A 27,249-nucleotide genomic window follows, 5' to 3' on the forward strand; every position below is an offset into this window, starting at 1 on the left:
CAGCTGGCGCCGATATGGTAGCCGCATGAAATAACGGTGCTGTTCTTTCTTTAGCGCGAACCACTGCATGTCAATTTTACAGTCGTCTAAGGTCCATCACTGGTCTCTCACCACCAGTGTTCACGACAGCCGCGAGCCTCTCCCAGATGTTGTCAGATGTTGTCAGAGTCTCAGTACTCACAGCAGCCGCAAGCTTCTCCAAGATGTCATCCGTGCTGCATCTAATGAGTGTGAGGTTATTATACTGTCATATGTTACATTATACTTTTAATCAAAGAATGGTTGAATCATGATACTGCTGTAGGCCACATTACACTTATACTTATTATAGATGGTGTAATCATTATGTAGTTTAGTTTGCATTATACTCCTGACTTAGAAGAAGGTGACAACTATAAGATTTATTAGACTGATTTGTATTACATTATACTGCTGATTTACTGTGAATGAGTTACACTGTTTTATGACATTCCATCCTGCTGATTTATAAAGAGAATACTGTTTGCAGACAATCGTGGCCTTGCTTTTCTGATTGTTGGTTTTATGGCTAGGTGGGGGCCACCAGAGGATATAAGAGTTTGAGTAACAGTCTGACATTTTGAGATCTGCTGTGACCCTCTTCATGCACATCTCCCATCCGGATGGTTAATGCTCAAAAGTGTTTGTATGGGATAATAATAATAATTGTATGGAATAAAGGGCACGAGGGCTCTCCCGAACCCAGGCTTCTCGTGGAGAAGAGGGCGTCAATTGCATTCAGGGACCAGTTGATCAAATCCGTAATTCTTCTTTTAGGTGTTTGAGAACAGACTGTAAGACTCTTCCAGTGTAAAGGGAGACAAGTAGACAAGACTAGACAGAGGCACGAGAAAGCCAAGCAGGAAAGATAAGGGAGAGGGAGAAAGTGTGACCGCCTTCATCAAGAGCCAAACGAGACACAGTTCTGCTCTCTAGGCGAACCAGCCCTTGTCCACCTTCCTCTTTGGGCAAAAAAAGTGCAGCCTGGGGTAACCAGTGTCGGTTATCCCCCCCCAAAGAAATTGATCCTATCAACAACAAAATCATACTACGACACACACTAATAAACTACATTCACTATGACCTCAATACCTAATACACAGTCCAATATTTCTACAGTGTACTGTTATGAAAACAACAGAATGATGATGAGACACTGTGGTAAAGTTTTAGAGGTTTATTTGCAGATAGTTATGAATACAGGATAAACACTGTGGGCTCCAGGAGACGGGGCAGAGGTAGTGAAGGTTGTCTGAAGGCACACTCAGACACTGTCACAGAAGGTTGCGGAGATCCGTAACGTTGAAACGTCTGCACAGAAACAGAGAGTGAGCAAAGGCAAGAACTGATGGAAAATGTGACATGACTGTGGCATGATACCTTGGTAATGCAATGATCTGGTTGTTTAGAAGCCAGCTTGAAGACCTCATGAGGAACAGGCGAGTAATCAGCTGATTGTTGACAAGTGACCGAGGGACAGGAAGGTGGAGGAGCATCCCCTAAAAAAGACAAGCACACGGACAACAACACAGGCATACACCGAAAGAGGAGAGAGAGAAAGAAGCAGGCCAGCAAAAGAGGGCAAGGGAACGATGACGTCTACAGAGACCCATTTTCATTTGGTACATCGTGTTACCAGATGTCAGTTTGTGATGTTAGATCCCAACTTGTCAGTCAAGAAACCTTTTTCCAAAGATATCAGCACAAACCAAAATCACTGTGCGGATTAAAAACAGTAAATTGTCGAAGTTTGTGACGGATCATCCCATTTTCTGTTTGTAATCTGATTAAATCAGATGTATAGCACTGCCTGCATTTGTGAGTAGTGTCTCACTGTTGTTCAGTGGGTGCAGCCGTGTTGGGAGAGGGTCGCCATGGCTATAAGCCAGGGCAGCTTCCGGGATGATGGTTCTGGCTCCTATTTGTTTTTACTTACAGGTGATGACGTGAGGGGAGCCACGGTGGTATCGAGCGACGGACTCCAGTGCAGAATGCTAACTGGGCTGGGATGTGATGGGCCCAGTGGACGGACGAGACTGGGACAGGAGGCTCCTCGTCTGCCTGGCACGAGGCTGGCCTGGACCCCGCTCAGCAAGAGGAATTTCTGTCCAGCTCAAGAACACACAAGGAATATTCGTCCTGGGTTGTGGGACTGGGTGGGATTTTTGTGCACGAAGAGAATTGTATTTTGACCAGTTTTAGAATAATCTTATCTAGTCTCGGTGGGAATTTTAGCATATTGAGAATATTTTATTGTATAATTTATTTCTTAGTATCTGGTTTGTCTTATTCCTGCTGTCCACCTGGTGGAATAAACAGTTTCTGATCAGACAATCACTTCTGTGTTATAATGTTAACTGAAGTTTCTCAGGTCAGATGACCAATAGATGATAAGAAATATACTCTTAGCAATTATTAGAGTTGAAAAGTACTTTGCAAGTCAAAGTACTAAATCGGGTTAGGTTGAGGCTTAATCCTTCACCTTAAATGGTTCAGATTGTCTCTAAATGGATGAATGAAACAATACTTTCCTGTCAAAAACAACATTTTAGTCAGGGCTAGCAGAAAGTTTCATATATATCATGAACATCTTTCCTATTTGTCTTCCTATAGTTTAGTTTCATTTTCTTACCCCACCCCCAACCGGTGGAGGCAGATGGCCGCCCTCCCTGAGCCTGGTTCTGCCGAAAATGGAGTTTTTCCTTCCCACTGTTGCCAAGTGCTTGCTCATAGGGGATCATTTGATTGTTGGGGCTTTTTCTGTATTATTGCACAACCTTTATCTTACCATATATTTCAAGTTTATATGTTGTGAATTGGCTTGATTTAAATCAAACTGAACTGCATTCAATTAAAGCCAAATATAACTTGTAATCGAATCTATTCAAATGTAAAGTCCTCTCACTCAATTTGGACTAGCACTGAAAAACACACTGACATCCTCTGTTTCCCAATTAGCAGATCAGAGGGTGCTGTTTTATTCTTGACTCAATACTTGAATGGTTTTATCCTGTTTATAAATAAACATTTTAAAATGGCATTGCTTCATTGTATGATTAGTTCTTTGTCTGTGTCAGTCCTTAATACACACACATGTATACAATAATTCTAGTTGCCACAGTCTCCGGAGATCCTATGCTCTGTTTTCTCATACTTTTCTTCACTGTTTACCTCATTCTGCCCAATAAAATGTACATTTTTGTAAACAATGACTTGTTTTATGCCATTAAAAAGAAACATGTCTCCATACGAGGACGTAGTTGAAAAGAAAAAGTCACCACTTTGCATTTTACAAATCAAGTAAACAAACACGGGGCTATTTATCATATAACTAACTTTTAGGTATGTGGGATAGAAGGACTGGAGCTTTAAATGTTGTGCCTCCATAATTATTCTAGAGTCTTTACAGTGTTCAGCCCCTGCTGTGATTTGGTTCTACATACATAAACTTGAAGTGAATTAATCCACCTGTTCACAGGAGATCACAGGAAGATGACACCAAACATCAGAAGATCTTATTGTGCGCCACAGTAAAAGGCTGGTTTCTTGGGACTAAAAGCACATAATAAACTACAGCAGAAGCTCACATAAAGCAGGAAATAAGCAGGCAGCACTTCATCTGCTAATGCACGTTTCCCACTTTTATTGTTGCCTCATTCACTAACAGTTCAATGGTGCAAGATTACCATACACAGAATTAGGATATCTGCATGACACATCTGGGGTTAACTGATATTAAATTTCAGAGGGGGAAGGTGGGAAATATCACGGCTAGTTTTGTTTGAAAGGCATCAACAGAAAAACAAACACAGAAAAAAGTGATGAGGTGAAGAAAGACACAATAAGTCTGCTGTCGTTTTAGATGTCACCAGCTACTTTGTATAGTCCTATATCTCTGATATTAAAAAATTAAAATGAGTTAAAATACACCTTTATTTTGATAGAGTTCAGATGGATGCCTAGCATGACTAATGAGTAGATCTCCTCCAAAAAAACAACAGACTTCTAATTCACTCAAACCACTTTCTAATAAAGAGGAAGCACTAATGTAACTCACCTCCTCAGTGGAGGTGCAGGGGTTACATGTTAGGTCTCCTTTTCCTTTCATTTGGTTTAATATGAGTGGAACAACTAAACCGCACAGACTTTATCTGATCAGTTAGTTCAACCTTTTATTAATATGTGCAAAGAGCTGCAAACAAATACATATACATTGCAAACAATAAATACACAATCCAAAATAAAAACACCTCTGCAAATGAAGTGGAAACGTTTGCTCTGGCAGCGCTTCGCATCAACATGTATATGAGGTACATTGCACTTTTGAGACTTGATCTGTGCATAGGTGCATCTTTGATGTGCAGCTCAGAGATCCACAATCCAGCACGTTTCTGTTTCTCTGACTGTCAGGCTGGCTGACCCGAGGTCACGTCAGAGCTTTATTTTTTATCTATATGTAACAGACAGCTGAACACGAGTACTTCACTTCAGAGATTTCAGCCGACGCTGGTGTGACAGCGAGGGGAGTCATGGGACTACATCGCAATCTGTCCTGCGGGCCATTTAAAAGCAGCTTTGCTGGCTAACCACTGCCGTCAAAGCAAAAAAACTAAAGAAACATTGCACCTTCATTCTTTTTTCCTTACGTCCTTCTAACCTTTTCACTGTGTTTTCTTTGCGTCTTGACAACAAGAGTGTAAAGTTAATAGCAGTAAATGTCAAGGCTTCTGATTCTCAGTGAGATAGAGCAAGCTAGAGGAGCAGAGAGGAATGTGTTAAATGAGGGTTAACTAACACACTGATCCCAGAACACACCCGATGTACAAATCAAGTTTTCTCCTTAGTTCGTTTTCATCCTCCTAGTCCTCCTCCTCCTCATCTCCTTGTAACCTTGTTTATATTCCTTGGGATGAAAAAGCAAAAAGGGGCCCAAATCTACTCCTGCAGGAACAATTGGTCATTGTTTGTTTTTTTAAACTGCTGAGATATGAAGCGATCCTCGCTTGTTTGTCTCTAGTTAGTCTGCAGTTTTAATGTTAACACAAATGCATGAGTATTTTACTGACTCACTAACTGACACTGGCACTATTGGGGGTTTAGAGGCGGCGTATGTACACAGATTGAGGAGGATCTACGTATGACGTGGACGACAGTGGAACCGCTCCGCCCGCTCAGTTCTTCGTCAGGCCGCTGCGCCGCCTCGCCAGCTTAGATCTGCGGGGAGAGTTTTATGTTGTGAGGAGAAGGGAATGTTTTTGAAGGGTGCAGAAGCTGCACGTTTGACTGTGGTGTGAGAGGAGCGTGTGTGTGTACCTTATCCTTCCTGCTAGCAGAGGACTAAAAGCGTACAGCCATTCGTTCATGTCTTTCTCATTGTTGGCCTGCAGGAGGATGCCTCGATGTTTTGTGTACACTGCAAATGTGTTGGGCATCTGAAAAGAAAACATCACATTATATTCATGTTCATTCAAATGATAAATCCCAGTCCATTTGCCATTTCATCATTCAATGTGTCCAAAATTGGCCAACGTGCACCAAAACCATTTGAATGAATCTCATTAAAAACAAACGTGTTACATCGAGCCTTTCTCTATCCTGCCTCAAACCTTAAGCATGGCCTGCTGGTCTTTGCTGTATTCCACCTGTGCTGTGGAGAGGTTGACGGCGCCTCGCTCCACGGGGTCCTTGTCGCTGTTGTAGATGAAGACGTAGGGCCGGCGAACAACCACAAAATGCTTCACCTATGAGTTAGAGCGAGGCTCCACGAAGCTTAGAAAACCCTTCTTGGACACAACAGATCTGAAAAGAAGAGATTTGATTCATTTATTTTTTTTTTTTAAGAGAGTGCTTGTTTTTCTGAGGAAGAAGCAGAGTTGGTTTGTTTCCAGCTGAAATCATCCAGGTTCAGGAATTTGAATCGATCCACATCATTTCTGCTTGAACTAGAGAACATGAGTGTCGAGTATAGAGTATACGAGTATAGACAGAAAGAGGAAAAGTTAGTTTAACAGCATTATTTTTTATGAAGTCCTACTTGGTGCTAACATTACAGGGTGTCTGTTTACAGCAGTGTGTCATGTTGCTAAAAAAAAAAGTGAGTGACGTGAGCAGAGTTCTGACATATCAGGAAGTGAACACAGTGACTGAAGCGGTGTTCACATTCATCCTTGAATCATGACAAAACGTGAGGAATCGCACTGAGGTGAGACCTTGACAACAGATAAATCAGGAGCCACAGAGTGTCAAGTGTCAGCCGACACCAATCGGGACAATGATAAGAGAGAAATTCATTTACAGACACGTGAAAAAGCAGTCTAAGGTTCTGGATCTAGATTATTACAACACATCATTATTTATTTAAAACAACCCAAAATGCACAAATGACTATAACCAAGTACATGTGACCTGTGAGTACCTGTGATTCAGCAGCTGATGGAACCAACTTTAGCAGCAAAAACTTGAGGTAATCGTTTTTTATTAGTGTTTCACAGCAGTGTGGACGGATTTGTGGCCCATTTGTCTTTACAATGTTTCTTCGGTTCATTGAAGTTTGCAGATATTTATTCATTCACAGCTTTCTTAACGTTCAATCATGTTGAAGTCTCAACTTTGAGCCACTGCAGCACCACTCTGTTGTTGCTTTGCTGCTGCGCTCTGGAGTCACTGACCCAACGATGATCTCATTTGACTCTAGAGTACTTCATGGCTCACTCAGTGACCTAGACACTTTGCAGGTTCTTTGGCAGCAAAAAAAGCCCAAATAATCATCACGATTTATTCATAACACACGTGAAAAGACCCAGGAAAACCGAGTTAACGATAAAAACGATAACAAAATAACGCTGAAAACTGATAAAAACCCTGAAAACCATACATTTCACACCTGAGCCTCAACTCTTGCGGCCCGGTACCAAACGACTCACGGACCGGTACCGGTCCGAGGCCCGGGGGTTGGGGACCGCTGATCTAGTGCATTTGATTAGCACTTGGCTAATACTGACCCTCTTAACTAATTATGGAAATAGTCTTGGATGTACTTAGTTTTTTAAACATCTGAATTTCGGCTCAGTGTTTGTTAAATAAATAATGACGTGGTATAACGTGTTATGTGTTGTTCATCTGAGGTTGCATTTACCTCATATTAAGACCTACTAAGGACCTGATTTATTTTTAATTATGTCCTAAAACATAAAACCTGAGAGCTCACATAACTGCATATGCTCAGAATATATACAGCACACATGGATACAAATGACTGCCTTGCAGCAGCAATCTTAAGACCATCACTATGAGCTCTATACAAGGTTACACTGTTCCTGTTATTAACAGCAGGGGGCACTATCAGCCACAGACTGAGAGCCAGATATGCTCTGCTGGTGCCTCATTGGCCTCATTGTTCCTGAGGTAAGACTCTATAGTGAGAAACAGCTGAGGGGGAAAACATTGATCTGGAAACGTCTGAGTGTTACAGAGGATATACATAGCACTGTGGTTCAGTGTCACACAATCACAAACAAATACAGAAAAGTAGTAAAAAGGGTGTTGCCTCCAAATATTGCTTTTACTGGTTTGGAGCTTAGGAGGCTTAATATCGACAGGCATGAATGAAGACAGATCAGAACAGCTGTTTGATCACAGCATCCAGTACCAACACAATCATCCACACTCAAGAGCCCTGTTGACTTCAGAGTCAGCAGCTGAATGTCTAAAATATGAAATGTAATTTTTTGGTCCATCAGCTACAGCTACAGCATGAACTGCTTAAAGTGAGAAGCAGCCTAAAGCCCGACAGATTCATCTTTCCAGACTGAAAATATCTCGCTGCCCTTCTCGTGGATGAGGGTCACCCTTGATCCTGCAGCAAACATAACAGGAGCTCAGGATCACAGTGAGCACAGCTAGAGCAACATTACGCTTTAAAAGAAGATATTAAACTGTGTACAAAGGAAGCAGTTACCACTGTGTGAGTAAGCGGGCGATCGTGGCTCAAGAGTTGGGAGTTCGCCTTGTAAACCGGTTCGAGCCCCGGCCCGGACAGTCTCGGTAGTTGTATCCTTGGGCAAGACACTTCACCCTTGTCTGACTACTGGTTGTGGTCAGAGGGCCCGGTGGCGCCAGTGTCCGGCAGCCTCGCCTCTGTCAGTGCACCCCAGGGGGGCTGTAGCTTGCCATCACCAGTGCGTGAATGTGAACTGGATGTGTAAAGCGCTTTGGGGTCCTTAGGGACTAGTAAAGTGCTATACAAATACAGGCCATTTTAATAAGAAAACAACATGTGCACCAATCCTGTACCTGGTGCAGCAGGTAGGTACCATGGCAGGGCAGGCCTCCACTGTGATCCACGATGGCTGGGATGCACCTGTGCATGGAGGGAGGAGGAGACACAGCATCCCAACTTATAATATTCTTCATGGAGATCATTTTTATGGTTCCTTTAAAGCTTGTGCGTGAATATAACACTCCAGGTGGATACTCACTCTCCAGTGGGCTCCAACTCGCTGATCTCAAACCAGACCAGCAGGTCGTACTTGCTGACACACTGACCCAGGTTGGATTTGGTGATGGTGTTCAACTTGGTGGCTGGAACTGACACACACACACACACACACACACACACACAGAAGCCCAATGTTATCAAGCTGAAAATTTTCTGAATTGAAGAGAAGATGAATAAAAGTGAGGAGTATTTACTACATGCTTTGGGTGACTGAATGGAGGATGGATAGGTGACGTGAAAACACTACTGACCCTTTATACTGAGCCAGTAGCTCACACACTTCTATTAAATCTGTCTATAGAGCCAGTAATCACAGAGGATAGATACTGGAAGCAAACTGAAATATTAGGAGGAACTAAATCACAGATTACAACACCAGTGGCAGCACCCTGCTGTCTCACACATCAGGATCACGGTCCTGTTGAAACGGGCTAATCGCTAAAGCTCACAGTTGCATTCGTCTATACTCAATATGATCGAAAGGAATGTTATTACACTTGAAAACTGCTCTACTCACGTCTTCATTGGTGTGAATGACACGTCATTGATCCTGAAGCTGTCTCCTCAGGACAGTTTCTAAGCAACGGATGGGAATAGGATAGTATTTCCTGGATGCTGTTGGAGGAATGTTGACTTAATAAAAATACCTTTTATTTATATATGCATATAAAATTAGCCAATGTGATTAGAATACAATCGTTTACACATTTCTAACAAAATCTGCTGCATTAAATATGAATTATCACTGCATGACTGGATCTGCTGTTTGACCCCCACCAACCTGTTCACGTCCTGGCCATGGAGGTGCAGCGGGTGCTGCTGGTAGTGGCTGAACACTTCAAACACGACGGGCTTGCTCTTGATGTTCTCAATAAAAGACTCTGTAACTTCGACAGAAATCTGCTCCAACAGATAAAAATAAAGGGTTTGACAAACTGAGTTAGAATAAAATCGTTGAAGCACAGTTAGTGTGTGTGTAGGTGCAGATGTGTGTGTGTGCACTCACATTCTGGACGTGGTAAAAGCCCAGAGGAGCTCCTTTGCCAGTGTTTTTCAGAGGCTCGGTGGAAAAAGCCTCATTGTGACGGTGCAAGAAACTGAGGGGTTCATTCTGGTTCATCACAATGGTGATCTAGGAGTTAAGATCAGGGCTCAAAGCAAGCCACTCTGCTTCTATGCCAGACACATTCAATCATGTCTTTATGGACCATGTTTGTGCATTAGGTCACAGTCGTGTTGGAAGGGAAAAACACCCTCCCTAAACTGTTCTCACAGTGTTTTAAGCACAGACTGGTCCAAAACGTCTTGGTAACCTGAAGCGTTAAGATTTCCTTTCACTGGAACCGCAAGACCCAGGCCAAAGTCAGAGGAGAAATAAATGAATACTATTAAAAACCAACTACCTCACTGACAGACCACAGTACGTCAAGCTGAAGGACGTCACGTCTGACACTGTGGTCAGCAGCACAGGAGCACCACAGGGAACTGTGCTGTCCCCTCTTCTCTCCACCCTGTACACCTCTGATGTCTGCTACAACTCTGAATCTCAGATGTTTGTGGACGACACAGTCATCATGGGGTGTATCTAGGACAGGGGTAGGCAACTCCAGGCCTCGAGTGCCAGTGTCCTGCAGGTTTTAGATCACACCCTGGGTTAACACACCTGAATCAAATGATTAGTTCATTACCAGGCCTCTGGAGAACGTCAAGAAATGCTGAGGAGCCATTTAGCCCTTTAAATCAGCTGTGATGGATCATGGACACATCTAAAACCTCCAGGACACCGGCACTCGAGGCCTGGAGTTGCCTACCCCTCATCTAGGATGACCAGGAAGAGGAGTACAGGAGTCTTGTGAGAAACTTTGTTACATGGAGTCACACAAACCACCTGCAACTCAACACTTCAAAGACCAAGGAACTGGTTGTGGACTTCGGGAGGTCCAGACCAGGTCCACTGACAGTTCAGATAGAGAGAGAGGAGGTGGAGGTGGTCAACAAGTACTATAAAAATGGAGGCAACTTTGCCTGTGGTAGAATGTATACAATGTATGAAAAAATCTTTACTGCAGATACTAATTTAATAATACTAATTTTGTGTTGTAAGATTTATGAGTTTCATGCTTTCATAGTGGTACTTGGGAGAGCTTGACATTTTTCTCAGGTGGTGTGCACTGTAAAAAGTTTGAGAAACACTGATAAGGGGGTCTGTATGCGGCAGTCATACACACAACTGGACAGTCCAAAAGTTGGCCTACCTATTACTGGCTGAGGTTTTAGTAGAGTTGTGGCTGAACCACATAAAAATATATCATTCATTTTAATCTCCCCAATCAATGATAATGTTATGTTGGAATGTTGTTAAAGAGGGTCAAAAATGTTTCAACCCAGTTTGTTTTGCAGATAGCAGCTTTAATATAGGGAGGACACAACTTCCAGACTGTATGAGTAAAATCAGGTTTTTTCTCTTCGTCAGTTTCATAGTTTCTCTTTTGCCTGTCACTGTTCCCTGTCTGTTTTCTTACCTGGTTCTTCCTCACCTTGTACTTTCTCCTCACGTTCCCCTCTTTCCTCTCTCCCTCTTTGGACTGACAATCATACACAAATAGATTGTATTCAATTAGATGAAAAAATTACATTCATGTGAAAAAAAAAATTATTAAGATCACTAACGAAAAGTCCTCTCTCAGTGTACTTTCAACCAAAAGGCAAATAACCAAACCACATGAACATCTAATAAAAGATATAAAATATTGAAACACTGATCCAACATTATCCTTTACTGATGGATCATTTGTTCTTACACTTTTACCTGAATGTGGCTCCTGTTTTTGAAAAAGCCTTCCTTATATCCATTATGAACCTGGCTGTCTCTCTGTACACAAACACACACACACACAACAGGAGTTATAAGGTTAATGGGCATTCAGTCAGTTAGCTAGTTAGTATCCATTTCAAACAGGACAGTGGTAACAACGGCAGGCTACGGACAATTTTAAGTTTTAGATTTTAAATAGGCTGTATACATTTCAGTGGGAGCAACAGGACGGTCAAATGTCGCAGAATTTACTACAGAGTAGGACGGATTGTAGGGTAGCAAACATCATTGGAAAACACGTTTTCAGCACTGCAGGTTACCTGGGTGTAAGGTTTTTCAGCTAAAAAGAAACACGACTCCTATCTAACTACATAAAGAGTAACTGAAGGTTAAATGCTGCTAATATGTCCTGTTTTAATCCAGCCAATCCACCTCCGCTCCGCTGCGTCTCAGCTACCATCGCTGTGGCAGCAACGACCCTAGAGCCAGAGTGGGGGCGAGCTGGAACAAACCATTTTGGGAGGGGGGAGGGGTTCTCTATACTTTTGTTGTTCAAATGTTCCGTCTCAACCAAGTACTGTATGCTTTTTATATTTTTAGTAGTGTGTCACACAAACAGCAAATATTGTCAAAAAAAAAAAAAAAAAGAAGTAAGAAATCTTTGGGGGTGCTTTGATTCATTTTGGGGGAGCTGAAGCACCCCCAGAAATGGGCTAAAATCGCCCCTGCGTAGGAGCATGTTTATAGAACTTAAATATACCAAATATGTCCCGATTCTTCCGGCTTGCGCAGGTGGCGCAGGAGTATACTGCCAGGCTACTAGCTCGTGTGTGACACCTGAGGTCGCTGGTTCGAATCCACGCTGTCCCTCAGCAGCTAGTGGGCTTCTGGGCTGCGCTTAAAGAACCGGAGCCCCTCGCTCTTTTGCCCTTTTCTTTTCCTTTTTCTTTGCGCAAAGGCGGCCTGCCCGCCATCTTTCTCTCTTTCAAATAATGACACTTGCTCTTTCTTTCCTCTTCTCTCTTCTCAGCAAAACACTGCCACAATCAGCTCTCTCAGCTGCTCAACAGCCCATCTCAATCTGCTCTCTCACCTCCCAACAAATGCTTCTAACTCACTCAATTTACGCTCTGTACACACAATCTATTCATCAAAACTTAGCTATTTTGGGGGGCTTTCTCAAAATCTTACTGTTATTATTGTAGGACTTGCTCACAAACTCTTTGTTTCCTCACAAAATGGACACAAATCACTTGCATCTGCACTCTGTCCCTCAGCAGCTACATACACACCCGCCGTTCCGACTCGGCCTTGGAGATCAGCATACCAAGGCGTTTGGAAAAGTCTAACAGTCTAAACACAGTTTGCTATCAGGGGAGAGATTGTTTGCTATGTTCAGCTCCAGCCTCCAGACCGCAGCTGGCGCCGATATGGTAGCCGCATGAAATAACGGTGCTGTTCTTTCTTTAGCGCGAACCACTGCATGTCAATTTTACAGTCGTCTAAGGTCCATCACTGGTCTCTCACCACCAGTGTTCACGACAGCCGCGAGCCTCTCCCAGATGTTGTCAGATGTTGTCAGAGTCTCAGTACTCACAGCAGCCGCAAGCTTCTCCAAGATGTCATCCGTGCTGCATCTAATGAGTGTGAGGTTATTATACTGTCATATGTTACATTATACTTTTAATCAAAGAATGGTTGAATCATGATACTGCTGTAGGCCACATTACACTTATACTTATTATAGATGGTGTAATCATTATGTAGTTTAGTTTGCATTATACTCCTGACTTAGAAGAAGGTGACAACTATAAGATTTATTAGACTGATTTGTATTACATTATACTGCTGATTTACTGTGAATGAGTTACACTGTTTTATGACATTCCATCCTGCTGATTTATAAAGAGAATACTGTTTGCAGACAATCGTGGCCTTGCTTTTCTGATTGTTGGTTTTATGGCTAGGTGGGGGCCACCAGAGGATATAAGAGTTTGAGTAACAGTCTGACATTTTGAGATCTGCTGTGACCCTCTTCATGCACATCTCCCATCCGGATGGTTAATGCTCAAAAGTGTTTGTATGGGATAATAATAATAATTGTATGGAATAAAGGGCACGGGGGCTCTCCCGAACCCAGGCTTCTCGTGGAGAAGAGGGCGTCAATTGCATTCAGGGACCAGTTGATCAAATCCGTAATTCTTCTTTTAGGTGTTTGAGAACAGACTGTAAGACTCTTCCAGTGTAAAGGGAGACAAGTAGACAAGACTAGACAGAGGCACGAGAAAGCCAAGCAGGAAAGATAAGGGAGAGGGAGAAAGTGTGACCGCCTTCATCAAGAGCCAAACGAGACACAGTTCTGCTCTCTAGGCGAACCAGCCCTTGTCCACCTTCCTCTTTGGGCAAAAAAAGTGCAGCCTGGGGTAACCAGTGTCGGTTATCCCCCCCCAAAGAAATTGATCCTATCAACAACAAAATCATACTACGACACACACTAATAAACTACATTCACTATGACCTCAATACCTAATACACAGTCCAATATTTCTACAGTGTACTGTTATGAAAACAACAGAATGATGATGAGACACTGTGGTAAAGTTTTAGAGGTTTATTTGCAGATAGTTATGAATACAGGATAAACACTGTGGGCTCCAGGAGACGGGGCAGAGGTAGTGAAGGTTGTCTGAAGGCACACTCAGACACTGTCACAGAAGGTTGCGGAGATCCGTAACGTTGAAACGTCTGCACAGAAACAGAGAGTGAGCAAAGGCAAGAACTGATGGAAAATGTGACATGACTGTGGCATGATACCTTGGTAATGCAATGATCTGGTTGTTTAGAAGCCAGCTTGAAGACCTCATGAGGAACAGGCGAGTAATCAGCTGATTGTTGACAAGTGACCGAGGGACAGGAAGGTGGAGGAGCATCCCCTAAAAAAGACAAGCACACGGACAACAACACAGGCATACACCGAAAGAGGAGAGAGAGAAAGAAGCAGGCCAGCAAAAGAGGGCAAGGGAACGATGACGTCTACAGAGACCCATTTTCATTTGGTACATCGTGTTACCAGATGTCAGTTTGTGATGTTAGATCCCAACTTGTCAGTCAAGAAACCTTTTTCCAAAGATATCAGCACAAACCAAAATCACTGTGCGGATTAAAAACAGTAAATTGTCGAAGTTTGTGACGGATCATCCCATTTTCTGTTTGTAATCTGATTAAATCAGATGTATAGCACTGCCTGCATTTGTGAGTAGTGTCTCACTGTTGTTCAGTGGGTGCAGCCGTGTTGGGAGAGGGTCGCCATGGCTATAAGCCAGGGCAGCTTCCGGGATGATGGTTCTGGCTCCTATTTGTTTTTACTTACAGGTGATGACGTGAGGGGAGCCGCGGTGGTATCGAGCGACGGACTCCAGTGCAGAATGCTAACTGGGCTGGGATGTGATGGGCCCAGTGGACGGACGAGACTGGGACAGGAGGCTCCTCGTCTGCCTGGCACGAGGCTGGCCTGGACCCCGCTCAGCAAGAGGAATTTCTGTCCAGCTCAAGAACACACAAGGAATATTCGTCCTGGGTTGTGGGACTGGGTGGGATTTTTGTGCACGAAGAGAATTGTATTTTGACCAGTTTTAGAATAATCTTATCTAGTCTCGGTGGGAATTTTAGCATATTGAGAATATTTTATTGTATAATTTATTTCTTAGTATCTGGTTTGTCTTATTCCTGCTGTCCACCTGGTGGAATAAACAGTTTCTGATCAGACAATCACTTCTGTGTTATAATGTTAACTGAAGTTTCTCAGGTCAGATGACCAATAGATGATAAGAAATATACTCTTAGCAATTATTAGAGTTGAAAAGTACTTTGCAAGTCAAAGTACTAAATCGGGTTAGGTTGAGGCTTAATCCTTCACCTTAAATGGTTCAGATTGTCTCTAAATGGATGAATGAAACAATACTTTCCTGTCAAAAACAACATTTTAGTCAGGGCTAGCAGAAAGTTTCATATATATCATGAACATCTTTCCTATTTGTCTTCCTATAGTTTAGTTTCATTTTCTTACCCCACCCCCAACCGGTGGAGGCAGATGGCCGCCCTCCCTGAGCCTGGTTCTGCCGAAAATGGAGTTTTTCCTTCCCACTGTTGCCAAGTGCTTGCTCATAGGGGATCATTTGATTGTTGGGGCTTTTTCTGTATTATTGCACAACCTTTATCTTACCATATATTTCAAGTTTATATGTTGTGAATTGGCTTGATTTAAATCAAACTGAACTGCATTCAATTAAAGCCAAATATAACTTGTAATCGAATCTATTCAAATGTAAAGTCCTCTCACTCAATTTGGACTAGCACTGAAAAACACACTGACATCCTCTGTTTCCCAATTAGCAGATCAGAGGGTGCTGTTTTATTCATGACTCAATACTTGAATGGTTTTATCCTGTTTATAAATAAACATTTTAAAATGGCATTGCTTCATTGTATGATTAGTTCTTTGTCTGTGTCAGTCCTTAATACACACACATGTATACAATAATTCTAGTTGCCACAGTCTCCGGAGATCCTATGCTCTGTTTTCTCATACTTTTCTTCACTGTTTACCTCATTCTGCCCAATAAAATGTACATTTTTGTAAACAATGACTTGTTTTATGCCATTAAAAAGAAACATGTCTCCATACGAGGACGTACTTGAAGAGAAAAAGTCACCACTTTGCATTTTACAAATCAAGTAAACAAACACGGGGCTATTTATCATATAACTAACTTTTAGGTATGTGGGATAGAAGGACTGGAGCTTTAAATGTTGTGCCTCCATAATTATTCTAGAGTCTTTACAGTGTTCAGCCCCTGCTGTGATTTGGTTCTACATACATAAACTTGAAGTGAATTAATCCACCTGTTCACAGGAGATCACAGGAAGATGACACCAAACATCAGAAGATCTTATTGTGCGCCACAGTAAAAGGCTGGTTTCTTGGGACTAAAAGCACATAATAAACTACAGCAGAAGCTCACATAAAGCAGGAAATAAGCAGGCAGCACTTCATCTGCTAATGCACGTTTCCCACTTTTATTGTTGCCTCATTCACTAACAGTTCAATGGTGCAAGATTACCATACACAGAATTAGGATATCTGCATGACACATCTGGGGTTAACTGATATTAAATTTCAGAGGGGGAAGGTGGGAAATATCACGGCTAGTTTTGTTTGAAAGGCATCAACAGAAAAACAAACACAGAAAAAAGTGATGAGGTGAAGAAAGACACAATAAGTCTGCTGTCGTTTTAGATGTCACCAGCTACTTTGTATAGTCCTATATCTCTGATATTAAAAAATTAAAATGAGTTAAAATACACCTTTATTTTGATAGAGTTCAGATGGATGCCTAGCATGACTAATGAGTAGATCTCCTCCAAAAAAACAACAGACTTCTAATTCACTCAAACCACTTTCTAATAAAGAGGAAGCACTAATGTAACTCACCTCCTCAGTGGAGGTGCAGGGGTTACATGTTAGGTCTCCTTTTCCTTTCATTTGGTTTAATATGAGTGGAACAACTAAACCGCACAGACTTTATCTGATCAGTTAGTTCAACCTTTTATTAATATGTGCAAAGAGCTGCAAACAAATACATATACATTGCAAACAATAAATACACAATCCAAAATAAAAACACCTCTGCAAATGAAGTGGAAACGTTTGCTCTGGCAGCGCTTCGCATCAACATGTATATGAGGTACATTGCACTTTTGAGACTTGATCTGTGCATAGGTGCATCTTTGATGTGCAGCTCAGAGATCCACAATCCAGCACGTTTCTGTTTCTCTGACTGTCAGGCTGGCTGACCCGAGGTCACGTCAGAGCTTTATTTTTTATCTATATGTAACAGACAGCTGAACACGAGTACTTCACTTCAGAGATTTCAGCCGACGCTGGTGTGACAGCGAGGGGAGTCATGGGACTACATCGTAATCTGTCCTGCGGGCCATTTAAAAGCAGCTTTGCTGGCTAACCACTGCCGTCAAAGCAAAAAAACTAAAGAAACATTGCACCTTCATTCTTTTTTCCTTACGTCCTTCTAACCTTTTCACTGTGTTTTCTTTGCGTCTTGACAACAAGAGTGTAAAGTTAATAGCAGTAAATGTCAAGGCTTCTGATTCTCAGTGAGATAGAGCAAGCTAGAGGAGCAGAGAGGAATGTGTTAAATGAGGGTTAACTAACACACTGATCCCAGAACACACCCGATGTACAAATCAAGTTTTCTCCTTAGTTCGTTTTCATCCTCCTAGTCCTCCTCCTCCTCATCTCCTTGTAACCTTGTTTATATTCCTTGGGATGAAAAAGCAAAAAGGGGCCCAAATCTACTCCTGCAGGAACAATTGGTCATTGTTTGTTTTTTTAAACTGCTGAGATATGAAGCGATCCTCGCTTGTTTGTCTCTAGTTAGTCTGCAGTTTTAATGTTAACACAAATGCATGAGTATTTTACTGACTCACTAACTGACACTGGCACTATTGGGGGTTTAGAGGCGGCGTATGTACACAGATTGAGGAGGATCTACGTATGACGTGGACGACAGTGGAACCGCTCCGCCCGCTCAGTTCTTCGTCAGGCCGCTGCGCCGCCTCGCCAGCTTAGATCTGCGGGGAGAGTTTTATGTTGTGAGGAGAAGGGAATGTTTTTGAAGGGTGCAGAAGCTGCACGTTTGACTGTGGTGTGAGAGGAGCGTGTGTGTGTACCTTATCCTTCCTGCTAGCAGAGGACTAAAAGCGTACAGCCATTCGTTCATGTCTTTCTCATTGTTGGCCTGCAGGAGGATGCCTCGATGTTTTGTGTACACTGCAAATGTGTTGGGCATCTGAAAAGAAAACATCACATTATATTCATGTTCATTCAAATGATAAATCCCAGTCCATTTGCCATTTCATCATTCAATGTGTCCAAAATTGGCCAACGTGCACCAAAACCATTTGAATGAATCTCATTAAAAACAAACGTGTTACATCGAGCCTTTCTCTATCCTGCCTCAAACCTTAAGCATGGCCTGCTGGTCTTTGCTGTATTCCACCTGTGCTGTGGAGAGGTTGACGGCGCCTCGCTCCACGGGGTCCTTGTCGCTGTTGTAGATGAAGACGTAGGGCCGGCGAACAACCACAAAATGCTTCACCTATGAGTTAGAGCGAGGCTCCACGAAGCTTAGAAAACCCTTCTTGGACACAACAGATCTGAAAAGAAGAGATTTGATTCATTTATTTTTTTTTTTTAAGAGAGTGCTTGTTTTTCTGAGGAAGAAGCAGAGTTGGTTTGTTTCCAGCTGAAATCATCCAGGTTCAGGAATTTGAATCGATCCACATCATTTCTGCTTGAACTAGAGAACATGAGTGTCGAGTATAGAGTATACGAGTATAGACAGAAAGAGGAAAAGTTAGTTTAACAGCATTATTTTTTATGAAGTCCTACTTGGTGCTAACATTACAGGGTGTCTGTTTACAGCAGTGTGTCATGTTGCTAAAAAAAAAAGTGAGTGACGTGAGCAGAGTTCTGACATATCAGGAAGTGAACACAGTGACTGAAGCGGTGTTCACATTCATCCTTGAATCATGACAAAACGTGAGGAATCGCACTGAGGTGAGACCTTGACAACAGATAAATCAGGAGCCACAGAGTGTCAAGTGTCAGCCGACACCAATCGGGACAATGATAAGAGAGAAATTCATTTACAGACACGTGAAAAAGCAGTCTAAGGTTCTGGATCTAGATTATTACAACACATCATTATTTATTTAAAACAACCCAAAATGCACAAATGACTATAACCAAGTACATGTGACCTGTGAGTACCTGTGATTCAGCAGCTGATGGAACCAACTTTAGCAGCAAAAACTTGAGGTAATCGTTTTTTATTAGTGTTTCACAGCAGTGTGGACGGATTTGTGGCCCATTTGTCTTTACAATGTTTCTTCGGTTCATTGAAGTTTGCAGATATTTATTCATTCACAGCTTTCTTAACGTTCAATCATGTTGAAGTCTCAACTTTGAGCCACTGCAGCACCACTCTGTTGTTGCTTTGCTGCTGCGCTCTGGAGTCACTGACCCAACGATGATCTCATTTGACTCTAGAGTACTTCATGGCTCACTCAGTGACCTAGACACTTTGCAGGTTCTTTGGCAGCAAAAAAAGCCCAAATAATCATCACGATTTATTCATAACACACGTGAAAAGACCCAGGAAAACCGAGTTAACGATAAAAACGATAACAAAATAACGCTGAAAACTGATAAAAACCCTGAAAACCATACATTTCACACCTGAGCCTCAACTCTTGCGGCCCGGTACCAAACGACTCACGGACCGGTACCGGTCCGAGGCCCGGGGGTTGGGGACCGCTGATCTAGTGCATTTGATTAGCACTTGGCTAATACTGACCCTCTTAACTAATTATGGAAATAGTCTTGGATGTACTTAGTTTTTTAAACATCTGAATTTCGGCTCAGTGTTTGTTAAATAAATAATGACGTGGTATAACGTGTTATGTGTTGTTCATCTGAGGTTGCATTTACCTCATATTAAGACCTACTAAGGACCTGATTTATTTTTAATTATGTCCTAAAACATAAAACCTGAGAGCTCACATAACTGCATATGCTCAGAATATATACAGCACACATGGATACAAATGACTGCCTTGCAGCAGCAATCTTAAGACCATCACTATGAGCTCTATACAAGGTTACACTGTTCCTGTTATTAACAGCAGGGGGCACTATCAGCCACAGACTGAGAGCCAGATATGCTCTGCTGGTGCCTCATTGGCCTCATTGTTCCTGAGGTAAGACTCTATAGTGAGAAACAGCTGAGGGGGAAAACATTGATCTGGAAACGTCTGAGTGTTACAGAGGATATACATAGCACTGTGGTTCAGTGTCACACAATCACAAACAAATACAGAAAAGTAGTAAAAAGGGTGTTGCCTCCAAATATTGCTTTTACTGGTTTGGAGCTTAGGAGGCTTAATATCGACAGGCATGAATGAAGACAGATCAGAACAGCTGTTTGATCACAGCATCCAGTACCAACACAATCATCCACACTCAAGAGCCCTGTTGACTTCAGAGTCAGCAGCTGAATGTCTAAAATATGAAATGTAATTTTTTGGTCCATCAGCTACAGCTACAGCATGAACTGCTTAAAGTGAGAAGCAGCCTAAAGCCCGACAGATTCATCTTTCCAGACTGAAAATATCTCGCTGCCCTTCTCGTGGATGAGGGTCACCCTTGATCCTGCAGCAAACATAACAGGAGCTCAGGATCACAGTGAGCACAGCTAGAGCAACATTACGCTTTAAAAGAAGATATTAAACTGTGTACAAAGGAAGCAGTTACCACTGTGTGAGTAAGCGGGCGATCGTGGCTCAAGAGTTGGGAGTTCGCCTTGTAAACCGGTTCGAGCCCCGGCCCGGACAGTCTCGGTAGTTGTATCCTTGGGCAAGACACTTCACCCTTGTCTGACTACTGGTTGTGGTCAGAGGGCCCGGTGGCGCCAGTGTCCGGCAGCCTCGCCTCTGTCAGTGCACCCCAGGGGGGCTGTAGCTTGCCATCACCAGTGCGTGAATGTGAACTGGATGTGTAAAGCGCTTTGGGGTCCTTAGGGACTAGTAAAGTGCTATACAAATACAGGCCATTTTAATAAGAAAACAACATGTGCACCAATCCTGTACCTGGTGCAGCAGGTAGGTACCATGGCAGGGCAGGCCTCCACTGTGATCCACGATGGCTGGGATGCACCTGTGCATGGAGGGAGGAGGAGACACAGCATCCCAACTTATAATATTCTTCATGGAGATCATTTTTATGGTTCCTTTAAAGCTTGTGCGTGAATATAACACTCCAGGTGGATACTCACTCTCCAGTGGGCTCCAACTCGCTGATCTCAAACCAGACCAGCAGGTCGTACTTGCTGACACACTGACCCAGGTTGGATTTGGTGATGGTGTTCAACTTGGTGGCTGGAACTGACACACACACACACACTCACACACACACACACACACACACACACACACACACAGAAGCTCAATGTTATCAAGCTGAAAATTTTCTGAATTGAAGAGAAGATGAATAAAAGTGAGGAGTATTTACTACATGCTTTGGGTGACTGAATGGAGGATGGATAGGTGACGTGAAAACACTACTGACCCTTTATACTGAGCCAGTAGCTCACACACTTCTATTAAATCTGTCTATAGAGCCAGTAATCACAGAGGATAGATACTGGAAGCAAACTGAAATATTAGGAGGAACTAAATCACAGATTACAACACCAGTGGCAGCACCCTGCTGTCTCACACATCAGGATCACGGTCCTGTTGAAACGGGCTAATCGCTAAAGCTCACAGTTGCATTCGTCTATACTCAATATGATCGAAAGGAATGTTATTACACTTGAAAACTGCTCTACTCACGTCTTCATTGGTGTGAATGACACGTCATTGATCCTGAAGCTGTCTCCTCAGGACAGTTTCTAAGCAACGGATGGGAATAGGATAGTATTTCCTGGATGCTGTTGGAGGAATGTTGACTTAATAAAAATACCTTTTATTTATATATGCATATAAAATTAGCCAATGTGATTAGAATACAATCGTTTACACATTTCTAACAAAATCTGCTGCATTAAATATGAATTATCACTGCATGACTGGATCTGCTGTTTGACCCCCACCAACCTGTTCACGTCCTGGCCATGGAGGTGCAGCGGGTGCTGCTGGTAGTGGCTGAACACTTCAAACACGACGGGCTTGCTCTTGATGTTCTCAATAAAAGACTCTGTAACTTCGACAGAAATCTGCTCCAACAGATAAAAATAAAGGGTTTGACAAACTGAGTTAGAATAAAATCGTTGAAGCACAGTTAGTGTGTGTGTAGGTGCAGATGTGTGTGTGTGCACTCACATTCTGGACGTGGTAAAAGCCCAGAGGAGCTCCTTTGCCAGTGTTTTTCAGAGGCTCGGTGGAAAAAGCCTCATTGTGACGGTGCAAGAAACTGAGGGGTTCATTCTGGTTCATCACAATGGTGATCTAGGAGTTAAGATCAGGGCTCAAAGCAAGCCACTCTGCTTCTATGCCAGACACATTCAATCATGTCTTTATGGACCATGTTTGTGCATTAGGTCACAGTCGTGTTGGAAGGGAAAAACACCCTCCCTAAACTGTTCTCACAGTGTTTTAAGCACAGACTGGTCCAAAACGTCTTGGTAACCTGAAGCGTTAAGATTTCCTTTCACTGGAACCGCAAGACCCAGGCCAAAGTCAGAGGAGAAATAAATGAATACTATTAAAAACCAACTACCTCACTGACAGACCACAGTACGTCAAGCTGAAGGACGTCACGTCTGACACTGTGGTCAGCAGCACAGGAGCACCACAGGGAACTGTGCTGTCCCCTCTTCTCTCCACCCTGTACACCTCTGATGTCTGCTACAACTCTGAATCTCAGATGTTTGTGGACGACACAGTCATCATGGGGTGTATCTAGGACAGGGGTAGGCAACTCCAGGCCTCGAGTGCCAGTGTCCTGCAGGTTTTAGATCACACCCTGGGTTAACACACCTGAATCAAATGATTAGTTCATTACCAGGCCTCTGGAGAACGTCAAGAAATGCTGAGGAGCCATTTAGCCCTTTAAATCAGCTGTGATGGATCATGGACACATCTAAAACCTCCAGGACACCGGCACTCGAGGCCTGGAGTTGCCTACCCCTCATCTAGGATGACCAGGAAGAGGAGTACAGGAGTCTGGTGAGAAACTTTGTTACATGGAGTCACACAAACCACCTGCAACTCAACACTTCAAAGACCAAGGAACTGGTTGTGGACTTCGGGAGGTCCAGACCAGGTCCACTGACAGTTCAGATAGAGAGAGAGGAGGTGGAGGTGGTCAACAAGTACTATAAAAATGGAGGCAACTTTGCCTGTGGTAGAATGTATACAATGTATGAAAAAATCTTTACTGCAGATACTAATTTAATAATACTAATTTTGTGTTGTAAGATTTATGAGTTTCATGCTTTCATAGTGGTACTTGGGAGAGCTTGACATTTTTCTCAGGTGGTGTGCACTGTAAAAAGTTTGAGAAACACTGATAAGGGGGTCTGTATGCGGCAGTCATACACACAACTGGACAGTCCAAAAGTTGGCCTACCTGAGCTGAGGTTTTAGTAGAGTTGTGGCTGAACCACATAAAAATATATCATTCATTTTAATCTCCCCAATCAATGATAATGTTATGTTGGAATGTTGTTAAAGAGGGTCAAAAATGTTTCAACCCAGTTTGTTTTGCAGATAGCAGCTTTAATATAGGGAGGACACAACTTCCAGACTGTATGAGTAAAATCAGGTTTTTTCTCTTCGTCAGTTTCATAGTTTCTATTTTGCCTGTCACTGTTCCCTGTCTGTTTTCTTACCTGGTTCTTCCTGACCTTGTACTTTCTCCTCACGTTCCCCTCTTTCCTCTCTCCCTCTTTGGACTGACAATCATACACAAATAGATTGTATTCAATTAGATGAAAAAATTACATTCATGTGAAAAAAAAATTATTAGGATCACTAACGAAAAGTCCTCTCTCAGTGTACTTTCAACCAAAAGGCAAATAACCAAACCACATGAACATCTAATAAAAGATATAAAATATTGAAACACTGATCCAACATTATCCTTTATTGATGGATCATTTGTTCTTACACTTTTACCTGAATGTGGCTCCTGTTTTTGAAAAAGCCTTCCTTATATCCATTATGAACCTGGCTGTCTCTCTGTACACAAACACACACACACACAACAGGAGTTATAAGGTTAATGGGCATTCAGTCAGTTAGCTAGTTAGTATCCATTTCAAACAGGACAGTGGTAACAACGGCAGGCTACGGACAATTTTAAGTTTTAGATTTTAAATAGGCTGTATACATTTCAGTGGGAGCAACAGGACGGTCAAATGTCGCAGAATTTACTACAGAGTAGGACGGATTGTAGGGTAGCAAACATCATTGGAAAACACGTTTTCAGCACTGCAGGTTACCTGGGTGTAAGGTTTTTCAGCTAAAAAGAAACACGACTCCTATCTAACTACATAAAGAGTAACTGAAGGTTAAATGCTGCTAATATGTCCTGTTTTAATCCAGCCAATCCACCTCCGCTCCGCTGCGTCTCAGCTACCATCGCTGTGGCAGCAACGACCCTAGAGCCAGAGTGGGGGCGAGCTGGAACAAACCATTTTGGGAGGGGGGAGGGGTTCTCTATACTTTTGTTGTTCAAATGTTCCGTCTCAACCAAGTACTGTATGCTTTTTATATTTTTAGTAGTGTGTCACACAAACAGCAAATATTGTCAAAAAAAAAAAAAAAAGAAGTAAGAAATCTTTGGGGGTGCTTTGATTCATTTTGGGGGAGCTGAAGCACCCCCAGAAATGGGCTAAAATCGCCCCTGCGTAGGAGCATGTTTATAGAACTTAAATATACCAAATATGTCCCGATTCTTCCGGCTTGCGCAGGTGGCGCAGGAGTATACTGCCAGGCTACTAGCTCGTGTGTGACACCTGAGGTCGCTGGTTCGAATCCACGCTGTCCCTCAGCAGCTAGTGGGCTTCTGGGCTGCGCTTAAAGAACCGGAGCCCCTCACTCTTTTGCCCTTTTCTTTTCCTTTTTCTTTGCGCAAAGGCGGCCTGCCCGCCATCTTTCTCTCTTTCAAATAATGACACTTGCTCTTTCTTTCCTCTTCTCTCTTCTCAGCAAAACACTGCCACAATCAGCTCTCTCAGCTGCTCAACAGCCCATCTCAATCTGCTCTCTCACCTCCCAACAAATGCTTCTAACTCACTCAATTTACGCTCTGTACACACAATCTATTCATCAAAACTTAGCTATTTTGGGGGGCTTTCTCAAAATCTTACTGTTATTATTGTAGGACTTGCTCACAAACTCTTTGTTTCCTCACAAAATGGACACAAATCACTTGCATCTGCACTCTGTCCCTCAGCAGCTACATACACACCCGCCGTTCCGACTCGGCCTTGGAGATCAGCATACCAAGGCGTTTGGAAAAGTCTAACAGTCTAAACACAGTTTGCTATCAGGGGAGAGATTGTTTGCTATGTTCAGCTCCAGCCTCCAGACCGCAGCTGGCGCCGATATGGTAGCCGCATGAAATAACGGTGCTGTTCTTTCTTTAGCGCGAACCACTGCATGTCAATTTTACAGTCGTCTAAGGTCCTTCACTGGTCTCTCACCACCAGTGTTCACGACAGCCGCGAGCCTCTCCCAGATGTTGTCAGATGTTGTCAGAGTCTCAGTACTCACAGCAGCCGCAAGCTTCTCCAAGATGTCATTATACTCCTGACTTAGAAGAAGGTGACAACTATAAGATTTATTAGACTGATTTGTATTACATTATACTGCTGATTTACTGTGAATGAGTTACACTGTTTTATGACATTCCATCCTGCTGATTTATAAAGAGAATACTGTTTGCAGACAATCGTGGCCTTGCTTTTCTGATTGTTGGTTTTATGGCTAGGTGGGGGCCACCAGAGGCTATAAGAGTTTGAGTAACAGTCTGACATTTTGAGATCTGCTGTGACCCTCTTCATGCACATCTCCCATCCGGATGGTTAATGCTCAAAAGTGTTTGTATGGGATAATAATAATAATTGTATGGAATAAAGGGCACGGGGGCTCTCCCGAACCCAGGCTTCTCGTGGAGAAGAGGGCGTCAATTGCATTCAGGGACCAGTTGATCAAATCCGTAATTCTTCTTTTAGGTGTTTGAGAACAGACTGTAAGACTCTTCCAGTGTAAAGGGAGACAATAGACAAGACTAGACAGAGACACGAGAAAGCCAAGCAGGAAAGATAAGGGAGAGGGAAAAAGTGTGACCGCCTTCATCAAGAGCCAAACGAGACACAGTTCTGCTCTCTAGGCGAACCAGCCCTTGTCCACCTTCCTCTTTGGGCAAAAAAAGTGCAGCCTGGGGTAACCAGTGTCGGTTATCCCCCCCAAAAAATTGATCAACAAAGATTGATGTTTACACAATAAGCCAGGCAGTGGCTCCAGACAAGCTAATCGATGCCACAATACAGAAGCAACTAAGCTGTTTATAATCAGCGCCCTCCCCCTATATGACATCTGGGGTAATAACCATCTCCACTTCCCTAATTTCCCCTCAACTGTACCCAACACCCCTTCCCAGTTCTTGTTAACTGTATCTTCATCTCCCAAGTACACACCCAAATATTTCAAACAACGACTTTTCCACTTCAAAACACCTGGAAGTTGCGGGAGTCCAGCACGACAATATCCTACTGCAAGAGCCTCATTATTAGCCCAGTTTACTCGTGCAGCTGAAAATCTGCAGAAGTTTTCAACAATCATTCCTAACTTATTGACATCTTTTTGACTTCTAACAAAAGCAATAATATCACCAGCATATGCAGATAGGTTAAAAGACATGTTCAAACCTGCTGAACTCATCCCAGCAATAGAACACCTAACATCATTTAACACTGGTTCAATAGACAGAGCATATGACATACCAGACAGCGAACAACCTTGCCTGATACCTCTGGTCACTTTAAAAGGTTTACACAAACAACAGTTTATTTTCAGTACACTTTCAATGTCTTTGTACAACACCATAATCTTGGTAATTAAGTCAGTGCCGAGAACAAACCTTTGCAACACACTCCAGAGGTAACGGTGCTCAACTCTGTCAAAAGCCTTTTCTTGGTCCAGAGAAATCAGACCAATATCACATCCCAATGAACTGGAGACCTCCAAAATAGCTCTGACTAGTGACACATTATAAGAATAAGAACAACTTTATTTATCCCGAGGGAAATTCTTTTGTCATGTACATGCTCAA

General features: G+C 42.7%; 1 protein-coding gene and 1 long non-coding RNA gene across 4 annotated transcripts; both read right to left on the bottom strand.

Annotated features, from left to right (window-relative positions):
* Window positions 1–3,982: 3,982 nt before the first annotated feature.
* Window positions 3,983–11,060, bottom strand: LOC134618173 (kinesin-like protein KIF1B). The gene is made up of 9 exons (XM_065469612.1): window positions 11,038–11,060; window positions 9,522–9,647; window positions 9,297–9,415; window positions 9,033–9,130; window positions 8,496–8,604; window positions 8,311–8,377; window positions 5,625–5,817; window positions 5,332–5,450; window positions 3,983–5,232 (listed from the first exon to the last, which is right to left on the bottom strand). Exons 2-4 carry the CDS (start codon window positions 9,633–9,635, stop codon window positions 9,037–9,039), a joined length of 327 nt encoding a protein of 108 aa, XP_065325684.1. The 5' UTR covers window positions 9,636–9,647; window positions 11,038–11,060; the 3' UTR covers window positions 3,983–5,232; window positions 5,332–5,450; window positions 5,625–5,817; window positions 8,311–8,377; window positions 8,496–8,604; window positions 9,033–9,036.
* A 5,668-nt stretch (window positions 11,061–16,728) lies between these two features.
* Window positions 16,729–24,525, bottom strand: LOC134618171 (uncharacterized). Of its 3 annotated transcripts, XR_010573366.1 has the most exons (10): window positions 24,413–24,525; window positions 24,087–24,149; window positions 22,290–22,415; window positions 22,065–22,183; window positions 21,801–21,898; window positions 21,242–21,350; window positions 21,057–21,123; window positions 18,371–18,563; window positions 18,078–18,196; window positions 16,729–17,978 (listed from the first exon to the last, which is right to left on the bottom strand). It is a non-coding gene; the product is annotated as an uncharacterized LOC134618171 (long non-coding RNA). The 3 variants fall into 3 exon arrangements; XR_010573367.1 differs by lacking the exons at window positions 24,087–24,149; window positions 24,413–24,525 and adding an exon at window positions 23,801–23,867 and having other exon boundaries at window positions 16,730–17,978; XR_010091847.2 differs by lacking the exons at window positions 22,290–22,415; window positions 24,087–24,149; window positions 24,413–24,525 and adding an exon at window positions 23,801–23,867 and having other exon boundaries at window positions 16,730–17,978.
* Between the last annotated feature and the right edge of the window lie 2,724 nt (window positions 24,526–27,249).

This window comes from Pelmatolapia mariae, linkage group LG20 (assembly GCF_036321145.2).
Source record: "Pelmatolapia mariae isolate MD_Pm_ZW linkage group LG20, Pm_UMD_F_2, whole genome shotgun sequence".
NCBI classification, from domain to species: Eukaryota; Metazoa; Chordata; class Actinopteri; order Cichliformes; family Cichlidae; genus Pelmatolapia; species Pelmatolapia mariae.